Source organism: Mesoplodon bidens (genome assembly GCF_964165515.1).
Source record: "Mesoplodon bidens genome assembly, chromosome: 6".
Taxonomy (NCBI): domain Eukaryota; kingdom Metazoa; phylum Chordata; class Mammalia; order Artiodactyla; family Ziphiidae; genus Mesoplodon; species Mesoplodon bidens.
In genome coordinates this window covers 12,088,904-12,112,194 of record NC_138162.1, presented here as the reverse complement: position 1 = coordinate 12,112,194, position 23,291 = coordinate 12,088,904, and the positions used below count along the sequence as shown (strand labels likewise).

Sequence of the window (23,291 nt, the reverse complement as noted above, 5' to 3'; positions counted from 1 at the left end):
GATTTGATACCAAAACATATCAAAAATAATAAGCTAAAACAATATTCAAACCCATATTTTATTGGCTTTAATTACACACTTCAATATTTACAAAGTTAAAGTTTAAATGAAAAGTCTCTATTGTATTAAAAAAAAATAACTACAGCCCGAATTAATGTGCCCTGGGGCAAATACATATCAATCAGCTAAGCATCAGTGACTGCATCAGGAACCAGGCAGTACTCTGTGTTACAACAAAGCAGTTTGTGATCAGTGTTTGAGACTATACACCCTTCACGAATTTAATTTTACATAATCTGATACTCCTCTTAAAACTTAAACTTTGAACTGCTAGACTTATTTCCCTAGAACAGAAGGGCTGGTATAAGTTATTTTCCGGAAATGAGGTACCGTTTCACAGAACTAGTTTCTTTTTGTTTGTTTGTTTTCAAGTTTTAGAGAACTAAATTTGCGTTTGTTAAAATCAAAAAGTAGGAAAGATGTTCTTTACAAATAATTTTGATCAAGTATGTGTTCAAAGAAAGCAGGATAAAAAGGCTTTTTCTCTAACATTCTGTATGTACTGTATTGTTCAATAGGAATTAGCTTCTGTCATTTGCTAAAAGAATGAGTAGTGGGGAACAGGATATGTTGGGAATTTCATAACGGGTAACAGAACCATTCTCTTGGGTAAACCTACAGAGAAAAGAAACGGAGAGGACTCCAAATAAGTTTAATAATCCAATAAAAATTTCAGGTTAAAAAAAAAAAAGAATCTTACAGTAATTATCATTAACCTTTTCCAGATTAGTCAGTCAACATGTACCATTATGGAAGAGGCCCACAAACTTTGAAGTTACTCAATATTTTCCATTCAAAATCAAGATGGCTACATCATAGGAAGAAGGATATTCAAAAAGGGATTTCATCTGAGTGAACTGTCATGAATTATAAAGCTCAAAAGCAATGCTATTGATTAATATTCTGAAGTGACTCTCAATTTGGCACATTACATATTACAGGAGAAACAGGGACGGTCAAGATTCACAGCACAGCTTTCTGTGCAGGCCTCAGATCCCCAGAAAGACAGTTCCAACTGGAGTCATGACCAGGTGTTTATCTTAACGGCTACTCACAATATTGGCATGGCAAATCTGGAAAGATTAATTACTTTCTTAATTTTATAATTAATGAGTTCTTGTGGCCTCACAAACTTCTGCATACTCAAGCATGATTTGAAATCTGATCCTTATTTCTATTCTAATATTTAAGCTATGGAGAAATCACAAAGCAGCAACAGCAGGTATTCGAGAGCACCAGATGATCAGAGGGAAATTACCCCACATGCAACAGCTTTACAAAGGCCAAAAGACATATTTACCTTACAGCCAAAATAAAGCATCGTTTTAGTAGGTTGGCATCACAGTAACATTTAAAAACCAAATCTTTTATGTGAAAAATGGGGGCATTACATTTCACCAGCTTTGGAAGTCAGTTATATGGCGCATGGGAGCCTTCTGAAGAGGGGCTCAGAGGCCGCGGGGTGAGAGCATGTTAGAGGAGAGGGAAGAACAAGAGAGAAAAACTAAAAAGACAGGAAAAACGTGAATGTGCCTTAGAGCCTAGATATACAAGTGTTTTAAAGAAAAAAATTAAGCTCTAGCAAACCTGTACTGAAGAACATGGGACTTACTATGTCTAAAAGAAAGACACAGACTTCAGGACCTGCCCTAGGAGGCAGACGCTTTGGCTCTCACACAAGACATATTACAATGAGTCTAGTGAGTCAAAATGTATTTGGATAAACTGACCAGACCTAATTCACAGGAAGGATGAGGTGGTCAGGGTATCCAGAAGTTGGCTGAATGGTAAAAGCAAACTGCCAAATCAAAAGGAGCTAGAGAGCTTGAATTCAGAAGAAATTCTAAGTGATAGCATATTCTTGTCTGGGGAGGCCCTGGCCAAACCTGAATGTGTCAGTGGAGACATTCAGTTAAGGAAGAAACTCCAGACTCTGCTCTCAGCCTTAGAGGAAACTCACCCCAAACGTCTGAGCCTTCCAGCCTCTCCACATCTTTCCAGGATGTAAATTATCTATCTTAATGGGGAAAGCGGTCAAACTGTTCACTTTCTACTTATTTCTACAGCTAGGAAATCAGAGGAAGCTTCAGTTTAGCACTGTCCTAAAGACCCATAATTTTCATCCAAACAAAAATGGGAAAGCTGATGCATGAAGAGAAAAAGCATAATGAAAGGTCTGAGGCTCGTGTGGAGGACTAATGCCACAAGTAGCAACACAGTCAAGGTCCTTCTCTTCTGTGCGCACACACGCCCAGCCTGGGGTCGCACTGGTGCACACACATGTGTGCACCCGCCCACTCTTACACTCACATGCATTCTCTCACATGTGTGCACACACACTCGTGCTTTTTTCTCTCAACGACAAACATCCTATAGATGGCCAACTCTATACCACATAGCAGCCGACTTAGGAGAAACGCCTACGAGAGCATATCACTGACTCCAAACCTCCTGCCTCCATTGCCACATAAACCTCATTCAAAAGTTATCCAAAGGGCCACTGAGGTTCATTTCCGCATCTGCCTTTGTTTTTTACTTTTGGAGGGAGAGGAGCTATTCCTCTGATTTTCTCACTGTACTACACAGACCTCCTGCAGTAAGCACTTCAGTAACTGCTGCAGATACCCTCTCATCACTCTCTAGGACCTGTTCACTCCACCTCTACAGCAAAATTCATGAAAAAGGGTGACAGCTACGAATTTGAAGTGAGCACTTCCTATCTCTAACTCAAATCACCTACAGTTCACACAGTTTCAAACCAGAAACTTAAATGTAGCTCTATAACTGGCAGGCAGCCAAGCTAGAAACTGGGTATGGCCCTTCAGTAGCCTTTGAATGGAGTATAAGTTGGCTGTAAGAAGAACTACTTAAAATATTTAATTTCAATATGGTCAGAAACAGGCAATTAGAACAAGCAGTCCTTCAATCAGGCAAAGCAGAGAGAAGAGCAACTCCAACCAAACCAAGAACCACAAGGTTGTGGCATTTTCAACGGGAATTTAAGTTGGGTCATAGAATAAGTAGGTCTGAGATCCTCCAATTCATTTAAAGAAACCCTAGATACAAACTGTGCTTTGGATTGCTGTGCAGAGTGGCTTAAGAGGAGAAATCAGTAAGATGGTGTACATACCATAGGCAGGGGCAGCTGTGCTGTAACCATATGGTGTTCCATAGCCTGGTGCAAAGAAGGAGAAAGCACATCAGTCCAGGAAAAAGGGCAGTCAGCACTGGCCCGATTCACAAGAACCACCTGGCCCGGCACCTTGGGCACCAAGGGCTTCTTCCAGGTGCTAGCTGAACCAGAACCCTTCCCAGAATGGCGCGAGTCTACCGATTTCTCCATGCCTATGTAGAGTGGAAGCTTTTTACTATGGCCTACCAAGCTCTCCTGACCTACCAGAATATCCTGTTTCTTTCTCACTATACTTCTTACCACATTGTATTATAATTATCAACTCTTTGTCTGTGTTCCCCCCTAGAATGGCAGAGACTCAAATCTTATACATCTTTGCATCACTTGAACCTAGCAGAATGTCTGGCACATAGTAACCACTCACAAATTTAATTTGTTCAACAAAAGAATACTTAGAACCACTCAAGTTACCAATTTCTCACAGTTGGAAAATAGGAATTTCCAAGTCTTTTTTTCAGAAAGCAGTGACAGAGCAGGCTAAAGCCTCAACTGCCACTGAAGAGGGCGCACAGATCAGGCTGTGGGCTCGAGGGCAAGGTCCATGTCTTGTTGAAATCTGAATTCTGGGCCCCAGCACAGGGTCTCTCAGTAAATGTTGTTAGAATTGACATTAGCATCTGGTGCCTATGAAAAAGGCTCATATTATCAATAAAGTACAAAAAACACAAAAGTTTTTGAACCATTTAGTTCTGGCACTAGTTTCTTATATGTCCTTAGATATGTAACCTCTGAGTTGCCACTTTCATCTATAAAATGGGAAACCCTCCAAGCTACTTTATAGTTTATAGGGATTAGAAATACTATGTTAATAGAAACAACAATCTTTAATCTTTCAGTAAAATGACTTTAAAATATATAAGTACTAAATCACTTGGGTAAATCTCTAGGAAAAACTGGTTTCTAAAATAGAACAAGGACACAAAATCTACATGGGCCCTTCACATTGTACCCAAAAATCAAGCTTTTTTACTTTACAGCCCCTTTTTCTATAATCATCTCTGCTGCTAGAATGATTTTTTTTCTTCTTCTCTAGCTGACCAACTGCAACTCATCCTTTAGGTATCTATCACCTCCTCTGTAAAGTCCCCCAGGCTTGCTGTTCACTTTGCCCACCCCACGTCACAGCTTGCATGGTATTACATGGTACTTTCTCAAGTGTCTGTTCCTACCCCCATGTGACCCCGAGCATTCACAGGGGCAGACGCTAAGTGTTGATCATCTTTGAATGCTCAGATCTAAATCTCTTGTTTGAGATAAAACATTCAGATATATGTTGAATAAGTAAATTGCTTTGGGGGACTAACTGAAACATTTTCTTAGAGATAAAGTTTTTCACTTTTTAGTCTCTACTTAAGTCATATAAAACTGGGGGTTGTACAACTTAGTCTTTAGTGCTCACTAAGTCATATATTTCAAGAGGACACAAGGCAACTGAAATAAGCAGTAGGAAATATAGAGTAGGAAAAGTATCAGAAGCCAAAAAAAAAAAAAAAAAGATTAACGCTTAAAAAAGAAGGCTGTATATCAAAGCTATTCCAGGAAAAGGTAGCTGGTTGTCTAAGGCTACAGTTTCAAAGGTTTTTACTAAAACCTCCTTAAAGAGATGAAACTATAACAACTAAGCTGGCCACTAATGAGGCCACTGGGGTTCTAATCCTGACTTCACGTCTCACTAAGGTGACTCTGAATTGCACCTGCTATTTAACCTCTCTGAGCCTCAGTCTTCTGCAGAAACTGATGGCAGAGGAATGTAATTAAATAACATATGTAAAAATACTTACTACACTCCCTGCTGCACAAAATACACTCTGCAAATGGCATATAACCTATTCATAATCCAAACTGACCTAATCTGAATCTTCTCTAGCCTACAAAAGAACTTCCTTTTTAAAAGCTTCAGAAGACAGGCCTTTCACAGAGGTCAGTGCAATGATGTAAAAGAGATGCTACTACAGAGCAGAGAGGCAGACAGCAGGATTCCTCTCACAATCACTGCCACTAGCTGATGGCTGCTGACCCCTCGCACGTGAGGGAAACGTCCCACGACCCAGCAGCTGGACAAAACTGGACGAGCACGTCACCAAAGGCAAGAGAGTTCACCTCAATAACCTGCCTACTACTGTTTAATGAAAGCTGCTTCCTTTAAATAAGACATTAAATGAGGCGCAAAAAAAAAAATTAGATTTCCATAGAAATAGTGAGATGCACAGAAAAATGTCATTTTGGACACACAAAAAATATCAAACTGTAACCACCCTCTCACGCTGTCTTTCAGCGCTCTCTGTCTCCTTCAATGGTGCCACCATCCAATCTACTTCCTCCAGCATAAGATCCCGGGAGGGACCTGAAACCTCACTCTGTTTTGTTCTCCACATTCAATCCATCAATTCTGCTTCTGAAGCTCTTCCATCTGCTCACTTCTTGACCCCCATCTACTTCCCTACACCCCCTGGAGATCCCTCCACGGCCTCTAGTCTAGTCTCCGAGCTTACAAAAACCTTCTGTCTTGGCATGCCAACTTCTATCCCTACGAGCCATTCTTCACGCTACAGAGAGTGATCTTTACAAATGAAGTCTGAAAGTCTTATCTCCTTACTCCTCTTAGAACCCTTCACGACTTCCCCCATACTTAGGTGCAAAGACCAAAATCCAAACCACGGCCTCCAGGATGGGACTGAGCACCCACTTTAGCTCAAATTCCCCCCACCCCCTCCCCCTTCACCCACACACAGTGCTCTCCACACTACAGACATGTTGGCCTCCTCCTAATTCTTCAAATGAGCCAAGTTCCCTCCTGCCAGCACCACAGGGTGCTGACGTGCTATTCCCTCTGTGTGCGGTGTTCTTCCGTCCTAGTCTTCTCTGAGTTAACCCCTAGTCATTCGTCAAAGCTCAGTTCAAGTGTCACATCTTCAGGGAAACCTTCGAGTCCCCGAGAGACTAGACCAGGTTTCTCTGTCACATTCCCTCACAGCATCATGCCCCTCTCCTTCATCACAGCAACTCAGTCAGTCGTGAGTATTCCATTAGTATGTCTCACCTTTAGACCAAACACTGCAGGAGAACAAAATCCATGTCTGCTGTGTGTCAAAGCAGGCACACAATATTTGAATAAGAGTACACATTGTTTATATGACACATCTTTGAGCTATGCCCCTACTGGGATCAACTTCTAGAAGCTTAATTCCAAAGCCACATCATCCACAGAACTTCCAAAAAAGCCTATTCTAATTCTTTCTTAGGAAAAAAAACACAGAACCTAAGTGAACTTCTTAAGACTGTTATGCAAAAAAATAATGACGGGGTAAGACCCAATCTTTATGACAATTTCATCTTGATCAACAACTACTAGTGGTTTAGTTGTCAAGTTCAAAGTTCCATACTTGCAATATTACAGAGAATTTGATTTTAATGAGACAGAGGTACAGCTACTGCTAAGATGATACAAGGATCAGAACAGAAGGCAAGCAGAGGGCATCTTTTCCCATCTTCCTCAAGCCATGTGGTGAAATAGAAAGAATATAAACTTTGGAACTAGAAACACCTACATTCAGATCTTTGCTCTGCTGTTTACAAGATGTCTCACACTGAGCTAGTTGCCTTACCTCCCTAAAACTTAGTTTCCTCACCCGGAAAAATGGAAATAATTTCTACTTGAGGAAACACTGTGAAGATTAAAAACAATTAAGTGAAATCATTTATATGAAAGTATCTAGTGTATACTCATCTCTAGATAAGCAAGTTCCCCCTTTCCTCTTTTTGTACTTCTTTCGCCCCTGATGGTTCCCCAACATAGAGTTAAAGAAATGCTAACATCGCCAGGCTTCACCCCAATTAAGTAGCTCTTACCAGCCATTTTTCTCACCTGTGATACCCAATCTGTCGTCTATGTCCCCACCAAATACACTCTGCTCAGGTATCCAAACTCCCCAATCTGTGGAATATCTTTGAGCTTCCTCATTGTCAAAATATGTCCCCTCAACCAAGCGCAATACTCCTCATCTGTCAACCTCCCTCCAGAAAGCCTCTCGTCACTCAGCAGATTCCAGGAGAAAACCTGTAACATTCTGTAGATTCTCTTCTTTTGAAATTCGGTGCACACCCATCCTATACCCATATTATGTTTCCAGAAACCCTGTATAACCCTGGAAAATAAAGGAGAGGCTGTTCTTGGAACTCTGGCCCAGAAAAGGAGGCAGATGTCTCACAGGGTGCACTATACCTGGAGCTATGTAGCCAGGAGCAGCTGTGGCCCCAACAAAAGCTCCCCTTGTTAGAGTTCCTCTTCCTCTGCCCCGAACAGCCTGGACTGCTGCGGACACAGCTGTATTCACAACACCCTTTGCCTGTTAAAAATAACACATCTCATTACTGAGAGAAATAAGATCATCTCATCAACTTTGTAATGTACAACCTCTATGAGACACTTGAGCCTGTACATGAGATTAGTCGTCTATGACCTTGAACCTTCAGTTTATAATCTGTAAAATGAAAATGGGGGCTTCCCTGGTGGCGCAGTGGTTCAGAGTCCGCCTGCCGATGCAGGGGACACGGGTTCGTGCCCCGGTCTGGGAAGATCCCACATGCCGCGGAGCGGCTAGGCCTCTGAGCCATGGCCGCTGAGCCTGTGCGTCCGGAGCCTGTGCTCCACAACGGGAGAGGCCACAACAGTGAGAGGCCTGCATACCGCAAAAAAAAAAAAAAAAAAAAAAAAAAAAAAAATGAAAATGACATCTATCTTACAGAGTTGTTCTGGAGAAGATGCTGGCACAAAGAAGTATGCAAATAAATTCTTCCTTTCACTTGAGGGTTACCCAGAAAGACTTCGTTTTCTGCACACAAACTTCAGCGATCAAATTACATCCAAAGTCATTTTAGGCCTGACTAAAGCAATTACAGACACTTGATACCTAGGTTCAAAATTTACTGAATTCTCCCCCAGCAAACAAAAAAAATACCACAACAAACCACCTGGAGTTAGCTGTGAACCTGAGTGGGTTTAAAAAAAAAAGCAGAAAGAAAGAAATAAGACAGGAAGACCAAAGGTGTGGATGCCAGTTCTTGATATAAGTAACTGAGACCTCCGGAAGGGGGGGGGGGGGGGGGGGGGGGGGGGGGGGGTGTGTGTGTGTGTGTGTGTGTGTGTGTGTGTGTGTGTGTGTGTGTGTGTGTGTGTGTGTGTGTGTGTGTGTGTGTGTGTGTGTGTGTGTGTGTGTGTGTGTGTGTGTGTGTGTGTGTGTGTGTGTGTGTGTGTGTGTGTGTGTGTGTGTGTGTGTGTGTGTGTGTGTGTGTGTCTCTCTCTCTCTCTCTCTCTCTCTCTCTCTCTCTCTCTTCTTGCTCTAAAATGCTCTGGGACTCTGGTACAGTCACATAATCTCTATGGGAGTCTCCCCACTAATTGCAAAATGACAATTATGATACCCACTTTGTTTTCCTTACTTCAGAGTAGAAAGAGCAACTGAGAAAATAGATACAACACTCTGAACAGATAAGGACAAAGAGTAACGGTACATAGGGCTGCTAGAACATTCCTTTCCAAAACAGAAAATTTAAGAAATAAGAAAATATCTAGTTTTAAATTACATATTCTGTTTACTTTTTAATATAAAGATGCAATAAAAACTCGAGCTCAAAAAACTACTAATACTCCCTGCTACAACCAAGCTGCAGGGAAGGAGGTGCAGAGCCTCAAAAGCACTGTACCATCAAGTCAACAGCACCTCAGACAGTTTAAATCGTCAGTGCATATACACAGTTATCTCTCACTGAAAAATCCTAGGATAGCCTCTATAACTGGGTAGAAGACAGTTTCAAGGTTGAATGTATCGTGCACAGAGAACAGCCATTTTTTCCTTTTGGCTGAAAAAAATCCAACCAAAATAGACTGCTTCTTGGCTGTCAAGCACATTGAACACGTGAGTTTTATAGCTTTTAGTATGGAAAATTTCTAAAAATGAGTGAACTTCATGTGGGCATTTTTTTTTTTAAACCAGCTTAGTCAAATGTAGTAGAAGGTAGTAATCTGGCAGCAGCAGAGTGACTCCACACAAATCAAGCTCATGTCTCCTAGAACCAAACCTAACTACCTAATAAGTATCTGCACATAGCATAGGCTTTTTTAAACACTAAAATTAACTGACCCATATACAAGATGTAACGCATGAGAAAAACACACCAAAACAAACAAGGTAACAATTATCCTTCTACTAATTTAGAACATATTCTAGAAGATTTTAGAAAAAGAAAATTCACTTATCCTCTCTCTACGTGTACCACTAAAATTTAAACGCTTTATTTGTATTTCATCTCAGTAAAAGTTCGTTTTCTTTGTTTATATTTTGAATTCTAGAATATAAGCAGTGTTTATTATAGTAAATACAAGAAGTTTAAATTAACACAAAACAAATTTATAAGGTGGATATAATATACAATAGGAGCATGCCAATGGTCTTTGGAAGGAGAAGAACCAGGTTTCAAAGGGAACCCTTACCATCAATTAGCTATGTTACTACAAGCGGTATCTTAATGTGTTCAAGCCTCATTTCCTCATCTATAATATGAGAGCTATTCTAACCTCTTATAATGGACCTTGCATATGCATATTTAACACAGAATCTTAAATAATCTAAGCTTCCTTCTATTAGTCTAAACATGTTTACTTGACTTGTTCCTATCACATAATATATTCAGACATTATTATACCAGTATTCTCCACGAGGGAGAGAATGTGTCTTATAGTTAACGTATCTCCCTTTCCCTCATAATCGTGCACATGGTATATGTCTAGAAACTATTTTTGAATACGTAAATGAATGGATAGAAGAATCCGTTATTCAAAAGCGTGCAATTAGGAGGCCATCTTTTCTTACTGCAACCCTTGTTACAATCCTGGGCCTTTAGCAGCTCTGACATTTCCAACGTCGGTAATGAACAGAAGCAACAAAGGGTCAAGTTCTACTGTGACGCCCTCAAAGGAAAACCCAAAATAAATAATGCAAAAGGACAAAACTGGAAAGGGAATGGAAGAGCACCTGCAGACTCTGATGAGAGTAAAAAGCCCCAAATACTCTTGGCAGCTTCCCTAAACTAAACAAATGCTAGTATCTCATTAAAGTCCCAACCCTCCAAAACTCTACCTCTTCAAGAATGACCTAAATCCCCCAAATAATGCTCATAGTCTCTTTTTAATATATAATTTGCCTAAAAGACCACAGAACAGAGAACCACTAATCATATTTCTATTATTCATGATCAAACCCAAAGAAAAGGTTGCCAAATCCAAGAAGAAGTAACTTTAGAAAAACCTGAAGTGCAACAAAGACAGGAAAGGAAATTTAATTCTGGTAATATCTTTCAAAGGTTTAATGCTTAACTCATACCTGAGGGATAATCTTCTTTTTCTTATTATTTGCTGCATTGGGTCCAGAAAACAGCTTCTCCAGGGCAGCTAAAGCTGCACTTGCCTTTGCCACTTTCTTATTTGGACCTGCACCTCTGAATTTCTGTCCATCTACTTCTACCTAAAATCAAGAACAACACTCTGCAATTATCCCATGCAATTCCTCTACGTAGTTTTAATTTAAATGTATCACAACACAGAAAACACCAAAAGTCAAACAGTACCATGAGATTTGACTCAGTCTAAAGCTTTTTTATATATAAGCTGAGGATATCCTATGTCTTTGAGGGGAAAAATAAGGTTGGCTTGTATCTAGGTACACACCTCCATTACAAAGCGTTTGTCATGGCTTCCACCAGTCTCCGAGATGAGTTCATACTTAAGACCTCTTCTTTTTTCATTGAGCTCCATTACAGGATTTTTGCCACTTGCTGTGAGGATAGGGCCCTGAGTTCTTACCTAAAAGGAGGTTCAATCAAGTAAGATTTTAGAGTATTAGATTTCTTATTAATACAATTATACTACGTCTCCATTGACAAAGAGGCTCAAGAATTGTACTTTAAAGCATTCAGGGGCTAGGATGCATGATCACTTCTGTATACAAATGGCAAAATATCTTTAAAGGTACAGAAATTCTACGAGCAGTAAACATCAAAGTAAGTCATCTGGCCAGCCTGCCGTGGAAGCAGGCTGTCTCAACAGATCAGTAGTCAAGAGCAGTGTAGCCTTGCCATCATCACATGGCACTCCAGGGTCTGATCTGGGGTGTTCAAGATCTAAGAACAATACTCTAAATGACTGACAATGTAGGTAGAACAGCTGAGATTCACATGACACCTGAGCATTCATTGTTTTTCATCTTTAGGATTAGGAAGAAATAACTCTCAATTTGGGAGACGGAAACAAAATGTGCCTACACACCTCTCAGTCTCTCTAAAGAGATTTAACGGCACCTAGAGTAAAAACAGTAGGCTACAGACTATGAATTCTGAAATTTAAAAATAATAAAAGCAGTCATTCCCTGCCCTCAAGGAGCTAGAGTATAGAAGGAGGGATTGATCTAATCACTGTAAAACAATGTACATTATAGAGCCCATGTATATTATGGAAACACAGTACAAGGAATCATTTTCTAGGGCAAACAGGATAGTTTTCCTGGAAGTGACATGCAAACCTGACCTTAAAAGGTAAGTACCAGACCATGAGAAGGAGGAAAGGAAGGAGAAGGGCATTCTGGGCAGAAGAAACGGCCATGCAAAGGCCCAAGAGAAAGAAAGACCATTTGTTTGGGAAATGGCAAGAAGTTCCATTTGGCTGTGTTAAGCGAGTGAGGAGAGGAAAGCAGAACCAGATTAGAAACACTCTTGATGGAGCCAAATCATAAAGGACTTCAAATGTCATGCAAATGAGCTTCGACTTTACCATGGACAACGGGGAGCCACTGAAAGACTTAAATCTGGGTAAATTCACGATTAGACTAGAAAACTGCTCTGGGAGTGGTGGAAAGAACTGACATCAGGATAAGACTAGAGGTGAGGAAGGGAAGTAGTTCACGTAAGAGCGTGAAGGCTCAAACGAAGAGAGAGGCTATAGCACCAAACATAAAACGAGCCACAAAACACCACAGAACTATAACTTTCGAAAGGAAAGACCCAACGACTGAGCACTGTTTGAGGTTAGAGAGCATGTCTGTAATTCTACCCCAGTAATTGCTCAAGGAATGCTGAACAAAAATGAATTATTACATATAATAGGATTTTCATGTATGTAAACCTAATGGACAGCAAGATTCTCTTAAAATACTTTACGCTGATTTAATAAGTGGTTGATGCTATAAAAGTGAAACATTGGACAATTTTTAAAGACAATTTTAATAAACATTCCTGGGTCTTCTGCAATAAACCACTTCTTGAAGAGTTTTTAATAATCTACATCTTTTTAATTTCAAGGCAAATTTCTGGAGTCCATCTTTAAAAGGTAATGAGTAATTTCTGAAACTACTCTATGGTAATCACTCCCCGCTTTCCAAATCTGAAATCACTTTTATAAAAATTAGTGAAGATAAAAATATTTGCAGTTCTAATCATTACTATTTTAATGAAGAATAAGAGCTTTCTCCCCTCCCCATTACTAGATTATACAGAAGCAAAGCAGAGATGGATTCACAACCAGAACCTCCACAAATTCTCATAACTGCTATTAGTTTAGCCCACGCTGCTCTCTTAATTCCCTTTGAACTTAACAGTCTGTACCTCATAATTAATGCACTCTTTTTCTCTTACTATTTACAACACTGCCAGTAAACCATCTTGGCCTGCCTGTGACAACCACTTATGAATGACTGGTCCTCTCTAAAGCCAGGTGCCATGTCTTCTATCCTACACAACATCACATGAGGAGTCAGGCATGGCTTTCACAAGCCTCAGCCCCATCAGTCCCCACCATACAGGCCCACCTGGTACTTCTCAAACATTGACTTTCACAACTCCAGGTATTATACCTCCTATTCCTTGGCCCAGAACGCCTTCTTTCCACCTCTTCCCCACATAGCAAAATCCTACTCATCATCTCAAACCAAGCTCACAGTTTACTCCCTTTGATTTTACATGTGTGTACATTTCGTAATCACATCCTCCTTTGAGATTTTACATTATTATATTCATTTTGCAATCACGGTGCTTATCACATTACATTGTAATTATGAGCGTATCTTTTGCCCTTCTATCCTGAGAACATCTTAAGGCTCTGGACACAATTTCTGCAGCATCCAGCAGTAAGCAGGTACTAAAAGGGGAAAAAATAATAGTCCACTAAGTCCTTGATAGACACTCATTCTTACAAATGACACTTTTTAAAATTTAATGTAAGCTCCTGCGGTTACTTTAAAGCCAATTTTTCTAATGTAGGATGCAATAAGCAAGGGCCCCATGAATTCCCAAATAAGCCGTGTATACTCAGTACTTGGATTTTTGTCTCATTCTATTATCTGTGACAATACGTCATAGGTCAGGACTTGCTCAAGAGTCTGAGGAACATACTAAATCAGACGCCCTCTTTAGGGCTGGACCAACTCAATGATGACCCCACTGACCCCCACAGCTTAGCACAAATTTCGAATAATCCTAAATTTCCCCATTAGACTTTTTTTTTAAGTTTGCAAACATACATACATACACACATTCATTCACTCATTCATTCATTCATTCATTCGTTTATAGCACAGCAGCTTGTGGGATCTTAGTTCCCCGACCAGGGATGGAACCGGGGCCCCCTGCAGTGGAAGCATGGCGTCCTAACCACTGGACCGCCAGGGAAGTCCCTAGATCTTTTTGTTTTTCACTCTTCAGTTATTGTTGACATTCCTGATACATTATGATTGCGAAATGCTGGAAGCAACTCCCATGGCCAGCAAAGGAGAAATGCTAGCTAAATTAGGATACATCCATGTGTTGTACAGTATACAGTTATGTTTACAGATTTTTAGAGTTAAGTGAAAAAGCAAGATGTAAAACTATATGAAAATATGATTGCCTTCATAAAAAATACACATAGAAAAAAGGCTGGATATAAATAAAGCAAAATATTAATAATGGCTGCCTCTGGAATACATACACTTGTATATGCTTTTGATTGTCTCATTTATACTTCTCCATACCTCTCAAATTTTTGACAATGAACATACATTACTTTTTTTCCAAGGAAAAAAAAATAAAAGTATACCTCTAAGGTACTGGAGGTTTCAGTTGTAGAATTTCCAGTATTATTGCTTGAGTTTGAAGACACTGTTTCATTTTTGCCTTCATTATCTGACTTTTCATCGGAACTCATACATTCAATATCTGCATCAAAGCCCGTTGGGTATCCCATTGCCTGCAGTACCTGTACAAATTACATTAAGATTCAGTTTTATTCAAACACCAGACACCACAGAGAATAGATGAAATACTGAGAACAACAGTTTCAAACCCACAACATTTGAAACCATGAAACACCTTGCAGAAAGAGAAAGATAGTGCTAAATCTATAAATCCTTGGTTAAAAAAGTTTTACCCACCAGAGTGTCACCATGGAAAATGGGGGAAACCTCCTCCGAGTAATTAGATTTAAATAATGGAAAACAGAAATGCAAACCTGAGGCTACCCTGGGTTCATTTAATTTGGAGATGAGAGGTAGAGAAACAGAATAGCCAATTCAACCAGTGAGGTGAGGGGGAAAGTAAAATTGCACACTATGAAAAGTACACTAGGCTAGAAAGGAAAACACCTGATGGTCTAACTCTTTATTTCTCCTCTGGTCCTCAGTTTTCCAATTTGCAAAACAGGAAGACTGATTAATTGCCCCCGAATTTCTATGACTCAATCCAATAGGGGAAATTAGGACAGAAGGGAAATCAAGGAGTTTTCTTTACCTTGGAGCCAATATGCCTGTTAATTACAAAATTACATCTGAAGCTTTCTACTATCCATCCCTTTGGCTTTCCACTTAAACCATAATCGAGACTTGAAAGAAAAGATTCAGTCTCTAGGTTTATTCTCTACCACTAAGTGAACCAGGAACAAGTTTAGGTTTGTATCTCCATCCCTGCCTCTCAAGGCCTGGTTACATTATGGCTTCCCCCAATGTTCACTCTTCTTACATTTCTACTCATGCCTGGCATTTCTCATCTTTTTTAAAATACAGTTTTCAGAACTCTGTGTGTGTGTGTGTGTGTGTGTGTGTGTGTACACACCTTTTAATATCTCCTTCCAGGTTAAACTGCTTTTTAGATGTTTGCAGAAGAATATGTGCACTAGCATTTTTATAAGCCTCTATCAAACTGGTTGACATTGCATTGTCAGTTACTGACTTAAAGGTCTGTACCAGAACTAGCTTCCTAAACATCCCTATATTTGTTTTAGCTTTTGACTAATGTTTAAAGCTGCTGGAGTGTAAAAGCAACAGCATATTTCTTTATAATCCCAACTATACCCAATAGGTGTCTCAAAAAACTGTTACGGCTGCCACACAAATGAGAAGCCAAACAGCCTAGCCTTTATAAACAATGGCATTCTGTACAAAGGCTTCTGCCAATATAAATGAAATATTACTCTAAACAAAAAATGGGCAGAAGTAGACTTCTGTACCTAGAGAACTTGACATTAATTTACCCAATTCATATGGAAAACTTGGCATTCTGTTGAACGTTTCAAATCGTAAATAAATTCCTTATATTCATTGGGAGTAAGGCCAAGAATACTTCTGTAACATCATAAGTTCTAAGAGTATTCAGGTAGGACTTTGCACTAAATACACTAACATCGTTTGCTTATACCCTTGTCAATATTTATAAAGAAAACACCTTCTCCACTGCCTGAGTCCTGCAAATATGCTCTCCCTAAGAAATCGCATCTCAGAAGGAATAGTTATCAGTCTGGAGTTAACACCAGGCTAACACAGGCTGCAAGTCAAAAGCCAAGAGTCCCAAAGAAATTTGATTTGTTTACTCCAAAAAAAACTAAAGACACACAGTTTCCCAATTTAATACAGACAGTTAAAAGTCTAATGTGAATTATTTAACACCACTTCTCTCTGCCCTTTTCTCACATATCAGATTCATTTATTGTTTTTGTAGCAACATATTTCAGTACATTTACAAATATTTTACATAACTGATGGATAATCTCAAAGGATATTAGAAGTGTACTTGCAATACAGCACAACAAAAAATTTTCATATTATTTTTCTATGAAAACACATTCTAAGATTATTAACTAACACATGCTACAGAAGTAAAAAGAAAAAAGTATGGAGTTTTTGGACCTCTAGAACCAGTTTGTTTGGAATTAATATTAAGGCCATGATTCTTCCTGCAGCATGAAGAGGGGCCTATAAAATATGTCCCACCTCCTTTCATGCAAGATGCATCCACCTATTAAGGACCATAACCCTCTATTTACTTTACCATGTTGCACCATGCAATGTTTCTGCCCACCTTCACCATTTGACTGTTGGTAAAAAAGTATATTTTACTCTCTTCCACAAAGTTTGAACCCTGTTTTATCTCTGATTATAATTAACACTTGTTTCTGCAAGATTAGCAAAATGATGACAATTGATGAAGTTCTGTAATGGGCACATGGATGTGTACTGCATTGTTTTACTTCGTGTTTGAAGATTCTCATAATAAAAAGTTAAAAAAACATATATTAAGGCCAAAAAAACTGGTATACCAAAGAAAAGTGAGTTTCAAATGTCTGGCAAACAAATCAAACCTAATAAACACATCAGTTGAGCTGAAAAATCACAAAATGATTCTTGGAAACAAGGTGACTGGAAAATCCAGGGTAACCATGCCTGTTTTCTCCTGGACAGGGGTTGAGGCTGAGAAAGTTGATACCCTCAAAGACAAGGGGCCAAGAGTGAAAACATGCAGCACACCCTACCCCATGGCTCTCCACTCAGGAGAAGTCATACTCGTGGTTTCCGCACAGTAGAGAGCCGATGGCTCCGGAACCTCTGCAGAGGGGCTTTACCCCTTGTCCCCTTCAGCCGATCTTTTCCCCACAATGATTAAGATTCTTTTCATGGAATATGGCTGATTATGTCCTTAAAGGTGTCCTTTGTGAGGGACAGTCAGGAAAAAGGACTAGAGGAGGAAAGGGAAGACTGGCCACTAATCTTCATCATTTTAGGGTACATGCTGCTGGGCAGCCACACTCCTTCTGTTCTTATGTCATAGACAGTGAATTGATATTGATATTTCAAAAGCTTTCTGGGTCAGATGCTAGAGAACTTATATCCAAATTTGTGACTCATTCTCAGCATACTTTACAGCTAAGTTATTAAACTGTATTTTTAGCCTTATTCCTAAATTCACTTTTTCCCTCATTCTTAGTTTTCTTTTTCTGCCTCATTTTAAACTCATACTATTTCAACATACTTAAAAAGTACCCCTTTTGTAAACAACATAACATATTGTTCTATAACTTTACAGCTTAGTTATTATTTTTCTGCATTGTGCTTATTATTACTACCTGACAAATAATTGACCCATTTGTATATCCCGCTGTCTTTCTCCCCATTCTATCCTCACTAGAATGCAAGCTCCAGGAGGGCAAGGACTTTATTTTGATCACTGCTGTATCCTTAGCATCTAGGATAATGTTTGCATCTACATTAATAATACTTGCAAACTGGAATGACTATGAAAACAGACCAATTACATCTTATGTCATACTGTAACATAACAGAACTTTTCTTTAGTGAAAAGTGATCTTCCATCTACTTGATCTTTGACATTTTCGCATTTGTCTGCAAGAGGTCAAATGTAGTCATGGAGAGATTCTAATATTTAAGAATTTTCTATAAACCTATATGCATAATTGTCTGGTTCAGTCGTGGATCTTATTCTCTATGGAAATACTCTGAAATACAGAAAGGGCACCACATGCAAAAAGAACACATTAAATTTATTTATGACAGAAAAAATCTGCAAACAGCAAAATATCCAATGATGGGGAATGTTTAAACAAACAATAGTACATCTATATCATGTTAATCATACAGCCATTAAAAATTATTTATGAAGATTTTAATAACACAGAAAAACACTGATAACATGTGAAATGAAAAAAAAAAAAAAATCAGAGCATAAAACTACATATACACTGTGAACTCAACCGAAAAGAAAGAAACAGAAGAAGACTGGAAGTATATACTATATACAAATATTAATGAACTGCCTCAGAGATAAGCAACCAATAGTGTTTATTTTTTTTTACTTTTTTGTGTTTTGCAAATTTTATATGATCAACACATTTTATAACCAAAAAAAGAAGAGTTTTGTGATCCAGAGGTGACAAAAGACTGTATGTCATTGTCATTAAAATCTTGAAAAATTCTATAAATTTACTATAGATAAACAAGCACCTTATTTACAACATAAAATAACAAAGCACTGTTGAGTAAAAGAAATACTGTACCTTCACTGCTACGTGAAGTTTTGCTGTTTTCTTGGATGGTCCTGAGGCTTCATATGTTGTACCATCCACATCTACAGACATTGTGAAGACTGGGGCATGGACAGGGCCAGACTGAGATAAGAGCTTATACTGAAGCCCAGGCCTGATCTGATTTAGCCTCATTAGTGCATTCATAAGGTCTATTGCTTTGCTATCCAGAACTGTAAGAAAAGAGGAATAAGATCAGAAGTTAAACCATTTTGTTTTAATCTATGTTTCTGTAGGTTCCTAATGACCACTATAAATTCAGATTTTAAAAAAGAATTTCAAAACGCACATATAAATTAACTTCACTTCGTAAGTAATTCTAAAATTACTGCTTAAATAATTATGCTAACATCATTGTAAAAGTAATATGCATTACCACAGCTATACATTAATTTTAGTTTGTCAGTATGTTTTAAGCAAATGATGCTTGGAAACAAAAGTTATTCAATCAGTTTCTTAAAACTCCAATTCAAATCAATCAAATTCTTCACTTTTTAATTTTTATTTTCCTGAGACATAAATCTTTTCTAGTTGACATCTATAAGAATAAAGATTTTACACACTTTTCCTTAAGTTTCGTTTCATCTTCTTATTGGGATCTTTATCATCCCCTAATCCATCTTCAAATGGCCTCTTCAGAGCTGAAGACCCAGCACCTAAACAATTACAAGAGATTCATTATCAGTCAAAACAATGATTCTACTTACTCTACCAAATGTACCTAATATGTTCAGGAAGGAAAAATCTTAGGAATCACAAGGACCATAAGACCCTTTCACTGATAAATTAGATATTTATAATCTTGTAATAGCAAAAAGTTTTAAGTGAATCTTTATGAAACAATATTATCCCTTTTTATAAATATTTATTTTCCCATTTATTCACATATACACATACAAATATCTATGCATAATATTCACATCTGTATATGCATAAACAGAAAAAAGTCTGGAAAGATATGTATCAAAATGTTAAAGGTGGTTATCTGTGGCAGTAAGATTTATTTTCACTTATGCCTCTTCAAATATTTCTATAAGTTCACATTTATTATACTATTAATTTTTAAAGTCCACATGTTAAATCTTATGCTTAGGGAAATCTGATTATTTCTCATACTATGACATATTCTTCTGCCTGCCTGTTCAACTTTCTATTCAAGATTTTATTTACAATTCATCTTCCCCATGAAGTTTTCTTCAGTTTCCCTCTCATCTCAACTTTTTAGAAGAGTTTCTATGGTAATCAGAAATATAAAGTGTCATACGTAGTCTTCTGCCATTGCCTATTTCATATACAGAGACCTTGTGTTTCCTTAGTGTTCTATGAAGGTCAAAGATATTTTCTCCTTGTCTGTATCTTATAAACTAACATAAGACTCAGAAACAACATGAGTATGGAACAAAAACTAACTGAACTAATATTAATCAATTTCTTAAATAAAGCAGCTAGTTAATAATGCCGTCAAGACATAAGGCAGGAGCTCTGCTGTCCAAGATAAAAACAATCAGAGAAAAGCTCATCAACCTGTCCAAGTACTACTTTAAAGAACTCTGTGTTTTCAACGTAAAAGTTGGTTGTTGGGTTTTTCCTAAAGGAAAGTTATGCTCAAAAGATTCATGCCATAAGATTTCCAGATACTTCTTAGTGAAACCTTATAATAACACAGAGATTAACTACATATTCTCTGATCATCAAGATTTATTGTCCCTTGGGGTAAACACTGACTTCAGCATTTGCTTGAGTCAATACTTACCACTCAGGTCAATCAATCTTGATGTGCTCTCTTCAACAGAAGGCAATATCTGCTTATATCTGCTTAGTATTGTATTTCATTTGCATTACATAAAACTGTGAGTTTGCCAGTCTCCCAGAATGCAGTCTTTAAGAGATAAAGTTAAAAAGGAACAACATCTATTCAATCACTCTCCCACTCATTAAGTTACATTAAAAGCTGCTCCCTGATTGCCTGGAATTCACCAGCTGGCTTAGACGTATGGATCTATTCTCTAAATCCTCCAGCTACGTGAACAAAGCTGCATGGATTAAGCTTCATTCTACCATCCCTGCCCTTGGACAAGGGCTATAAAATCTGGAGCTAATCATAACAGTAATGGGGGGGAGTGGGGGGGATGGGCTTGTGTTACAAAAAGCAAGTTGTTTCCAACATCTACAGTATCTAGAAACAGGAAGTGACATTTCAGAGGCAACAATTTTTAAAAACAATATCGAAGGCTTACCATATGCCTGGCACTGTTCTTAATACCTTATATGAATTAATTTACTTAAGCCTCATAAGCACCCTATGAAGCCTGTACTTTCATCATCCTCATTACAATTTCATTCATGTATTCATCCAGCAACAAATATTAATAGTTTTTCTATGTTCAGGACAATTTTAGGTGCTGGACATCTAACAGAGAACAAAACAACGTCCCTGTTCTTAAAGAGTTTGCACCTGGTGGTGGAGACTAAGCCCAACACGTCATATGGTCCCGAGCACAATGGAGAAAAATAAGAGGCTTAAGGAGGAGGATGTGTTGCTATTTTTTTTACATGTGATGCCCGTCAGAAAGGTATCACTTATAGATAAGGTAGCTTTCTGATGAAGATCTAAAGAAAGTAAAAGAGTAAGTTATTCAGCTATTTGGGGAAAGAGCCCCAGGAAGAGAGAACATCAAGTACAAAGGTCTTAAGGCAGGAACATGCTAAGAAATAGCATAAGGCCTGAGTGGTGGGAGTGGCATGACGAGGACGGGACAGGAGCAGAAGAGGAGCAGCAGCAGGAGCTCTCAACCTTAGCTGCCACTAAGTCACCAGAGGAGCTTCTGCAAAATACACAAGCTCCACTTCTTGTAGGAGAAAGTAAGTCAACTGAAATAGATGAGAGCAACCAGAAAAGGTAGACCAAATGTCTGTTCCTGGGCAACAAAGAATTATAGTGTCAAGATCCGAGAGACAAAGGAAACCCTGCTCTGGGGGCCACATTTCCCCTGGGGGTATCTTCCACATCCAGAAGAAGCCACTAAGAACTGAACAGAGCACCTCAGGCACCCAGGTCTCAGGGGTCAAAAACTGGACTTTAAGGACCTCCAAAAGGGGAAGGCCTGGTGAATTCCCCACGCTGTGGGTTGGGCCTCTGCAATGCTGCATGCTAGAAGTAAATGAAGTAGAAATAGTCTGGATCTCACAAGGACTGAAGCCCACCTTCAAATCACCTTAATCCCTGATTGCATTAATATAATCCAGATTGCCAATTCCACTAGTCATCTCCCAGAAACAAATATAAATCCTCCCTGGAGCACTATATCATTACTCTCGGCTTTAATTCTCTCCAAATTTTTAAATTTAAGTCTCCATCACTCAAAACAAAAACAAAACACAGGTACATGAGAAGATACTGTGATCAAAAATCATGAGAAGCAGCAGAAAACAGAAACAGATCCCAAAGAGACCCAGATGATGAAGCATTCTTTCAGAAACAAACTTTATTAAAAAGAATGATTAGATGCTCAAAAAGAAAAAAAAAATCAAGAAGAATTTGTGGCAGAAAATCTGAAACTATAAAAGAGCCAAAATTGTAGAAATTAAAAACTGGCAGACCTGCAAGGGGAAACAGACGATCCACAGTAGAGGGGAATTGGCATACCTCTCTCAGTAATTAAGAGAACAAGTTAAAAAATGTGTGTGTGTGTGTGTGTGTATACAGGTATATAAGATTTGAACAACACAATGAACAAATGCAACCTGACATGTAAAGAATATTCTGGCTCTACCAACTACAGAATATACATACTTTTCAAAGTATGAATCATTTATAAAAACCGACCAAGTGCTGAGCCATAAACGAAGTTTCAAGAACTACCAAAGGAAAAAAAATCACACAAAGCGTGTTCTCAGATCACAGTAGAATAAATGAGCTCAAAAATAAGGAGATAACGGACTTCCCTGGTGGCGCAGTGGTTAAGAATCCGCCTGCCAATGCAGGGGACACGGGTTCGAGCCCTGGTCTGGGAAGATCCCACATGCCACAGAGCAACTAAGCCTGTGAGCCACAACTACTGAGCCTGCGCTCTAGAGCCCACAAGCCACAACTACTGAGCCTGCGTGCCACACTACTGAAGTCTGTGTGCCTAGAGCCCTTGCTCCGCAACGAGAAGCCACCACCATAAGAAGTCTGTGCACCGGGACAAAGAGTAGCCCCTGCTCACCACAACTAGAAAGCCTGCGTGCAGCAACAAAGACCCAACGCAGCCAAAAAAAAGAAATAATTAAAAAAATAAAATAAAATAAAGATAACTAAAAAATCCTCATTTGTCTGGAAATTAAGCAATGACATCGAAATGGCTTATATGTCAAAGAACTGATAAGAGGAAAATTAAAAAATAGTTTTAACTAACTGATAATGAAAATGCTAATGTAAAAAGAGTATAAAGCACATAAATCTGGGCATAAAGGAGAACTTAGTCTAAGTAGTATATATGATAACATAAGAGGCTTAGAAAAAATGCCAATAATGTATTCATCTATTTCAAAACATTTTAAAAAGAACAGCAAATTAAACCCAAAGAAGGTAGTGAGGAAAAACAAAGGATAAGAGCAGAAATCAATGAAATAAAATACAAGCATATACCAGGAGATGATCAACAAAGT

General features: G+C 38.6%; 1 protein-coding gene across 5 annotated transcripts in view; it reads right to left on the bottom strand.

Annotated features, from left to right (window-relative positions):
• STRBP (spermatid perinuclear RNA binding protein) overlaps positions 1-23,291 on the bottom strand; it is a 69,141-nt gene that overhangs the window by 15,230 nt on the left and 30,620 nt on the right. For 3 of the 5 annotated variants that reach the window (XM_081236297.1, XM_081236294.1, XM_081236296.1), the window contains 7 exons: positions 19,205-19,297; positions 18,615-18,814; positions 14,373-14,531; positions 10,977-11,111; positions 10,633-10,773; positions 7,476-7,599; positions 3,191-3,235 (listed from right to left, as the gene is read on the bottom strand). In XM_081236297.1, the coding sequence (XP_081092423.1) occupies positions 3,191-3,235; positions 7,476-7,599; positions 10,633-10,773; positions 10,977-11,111; positions 14,373-14,531; positions 18,615-18,814; positions 19,205-19,297 (897 nt within the window). The other 2 variants (XM_081236293.1, XM_081236295.1) reach the window with 2 other exon arrangements.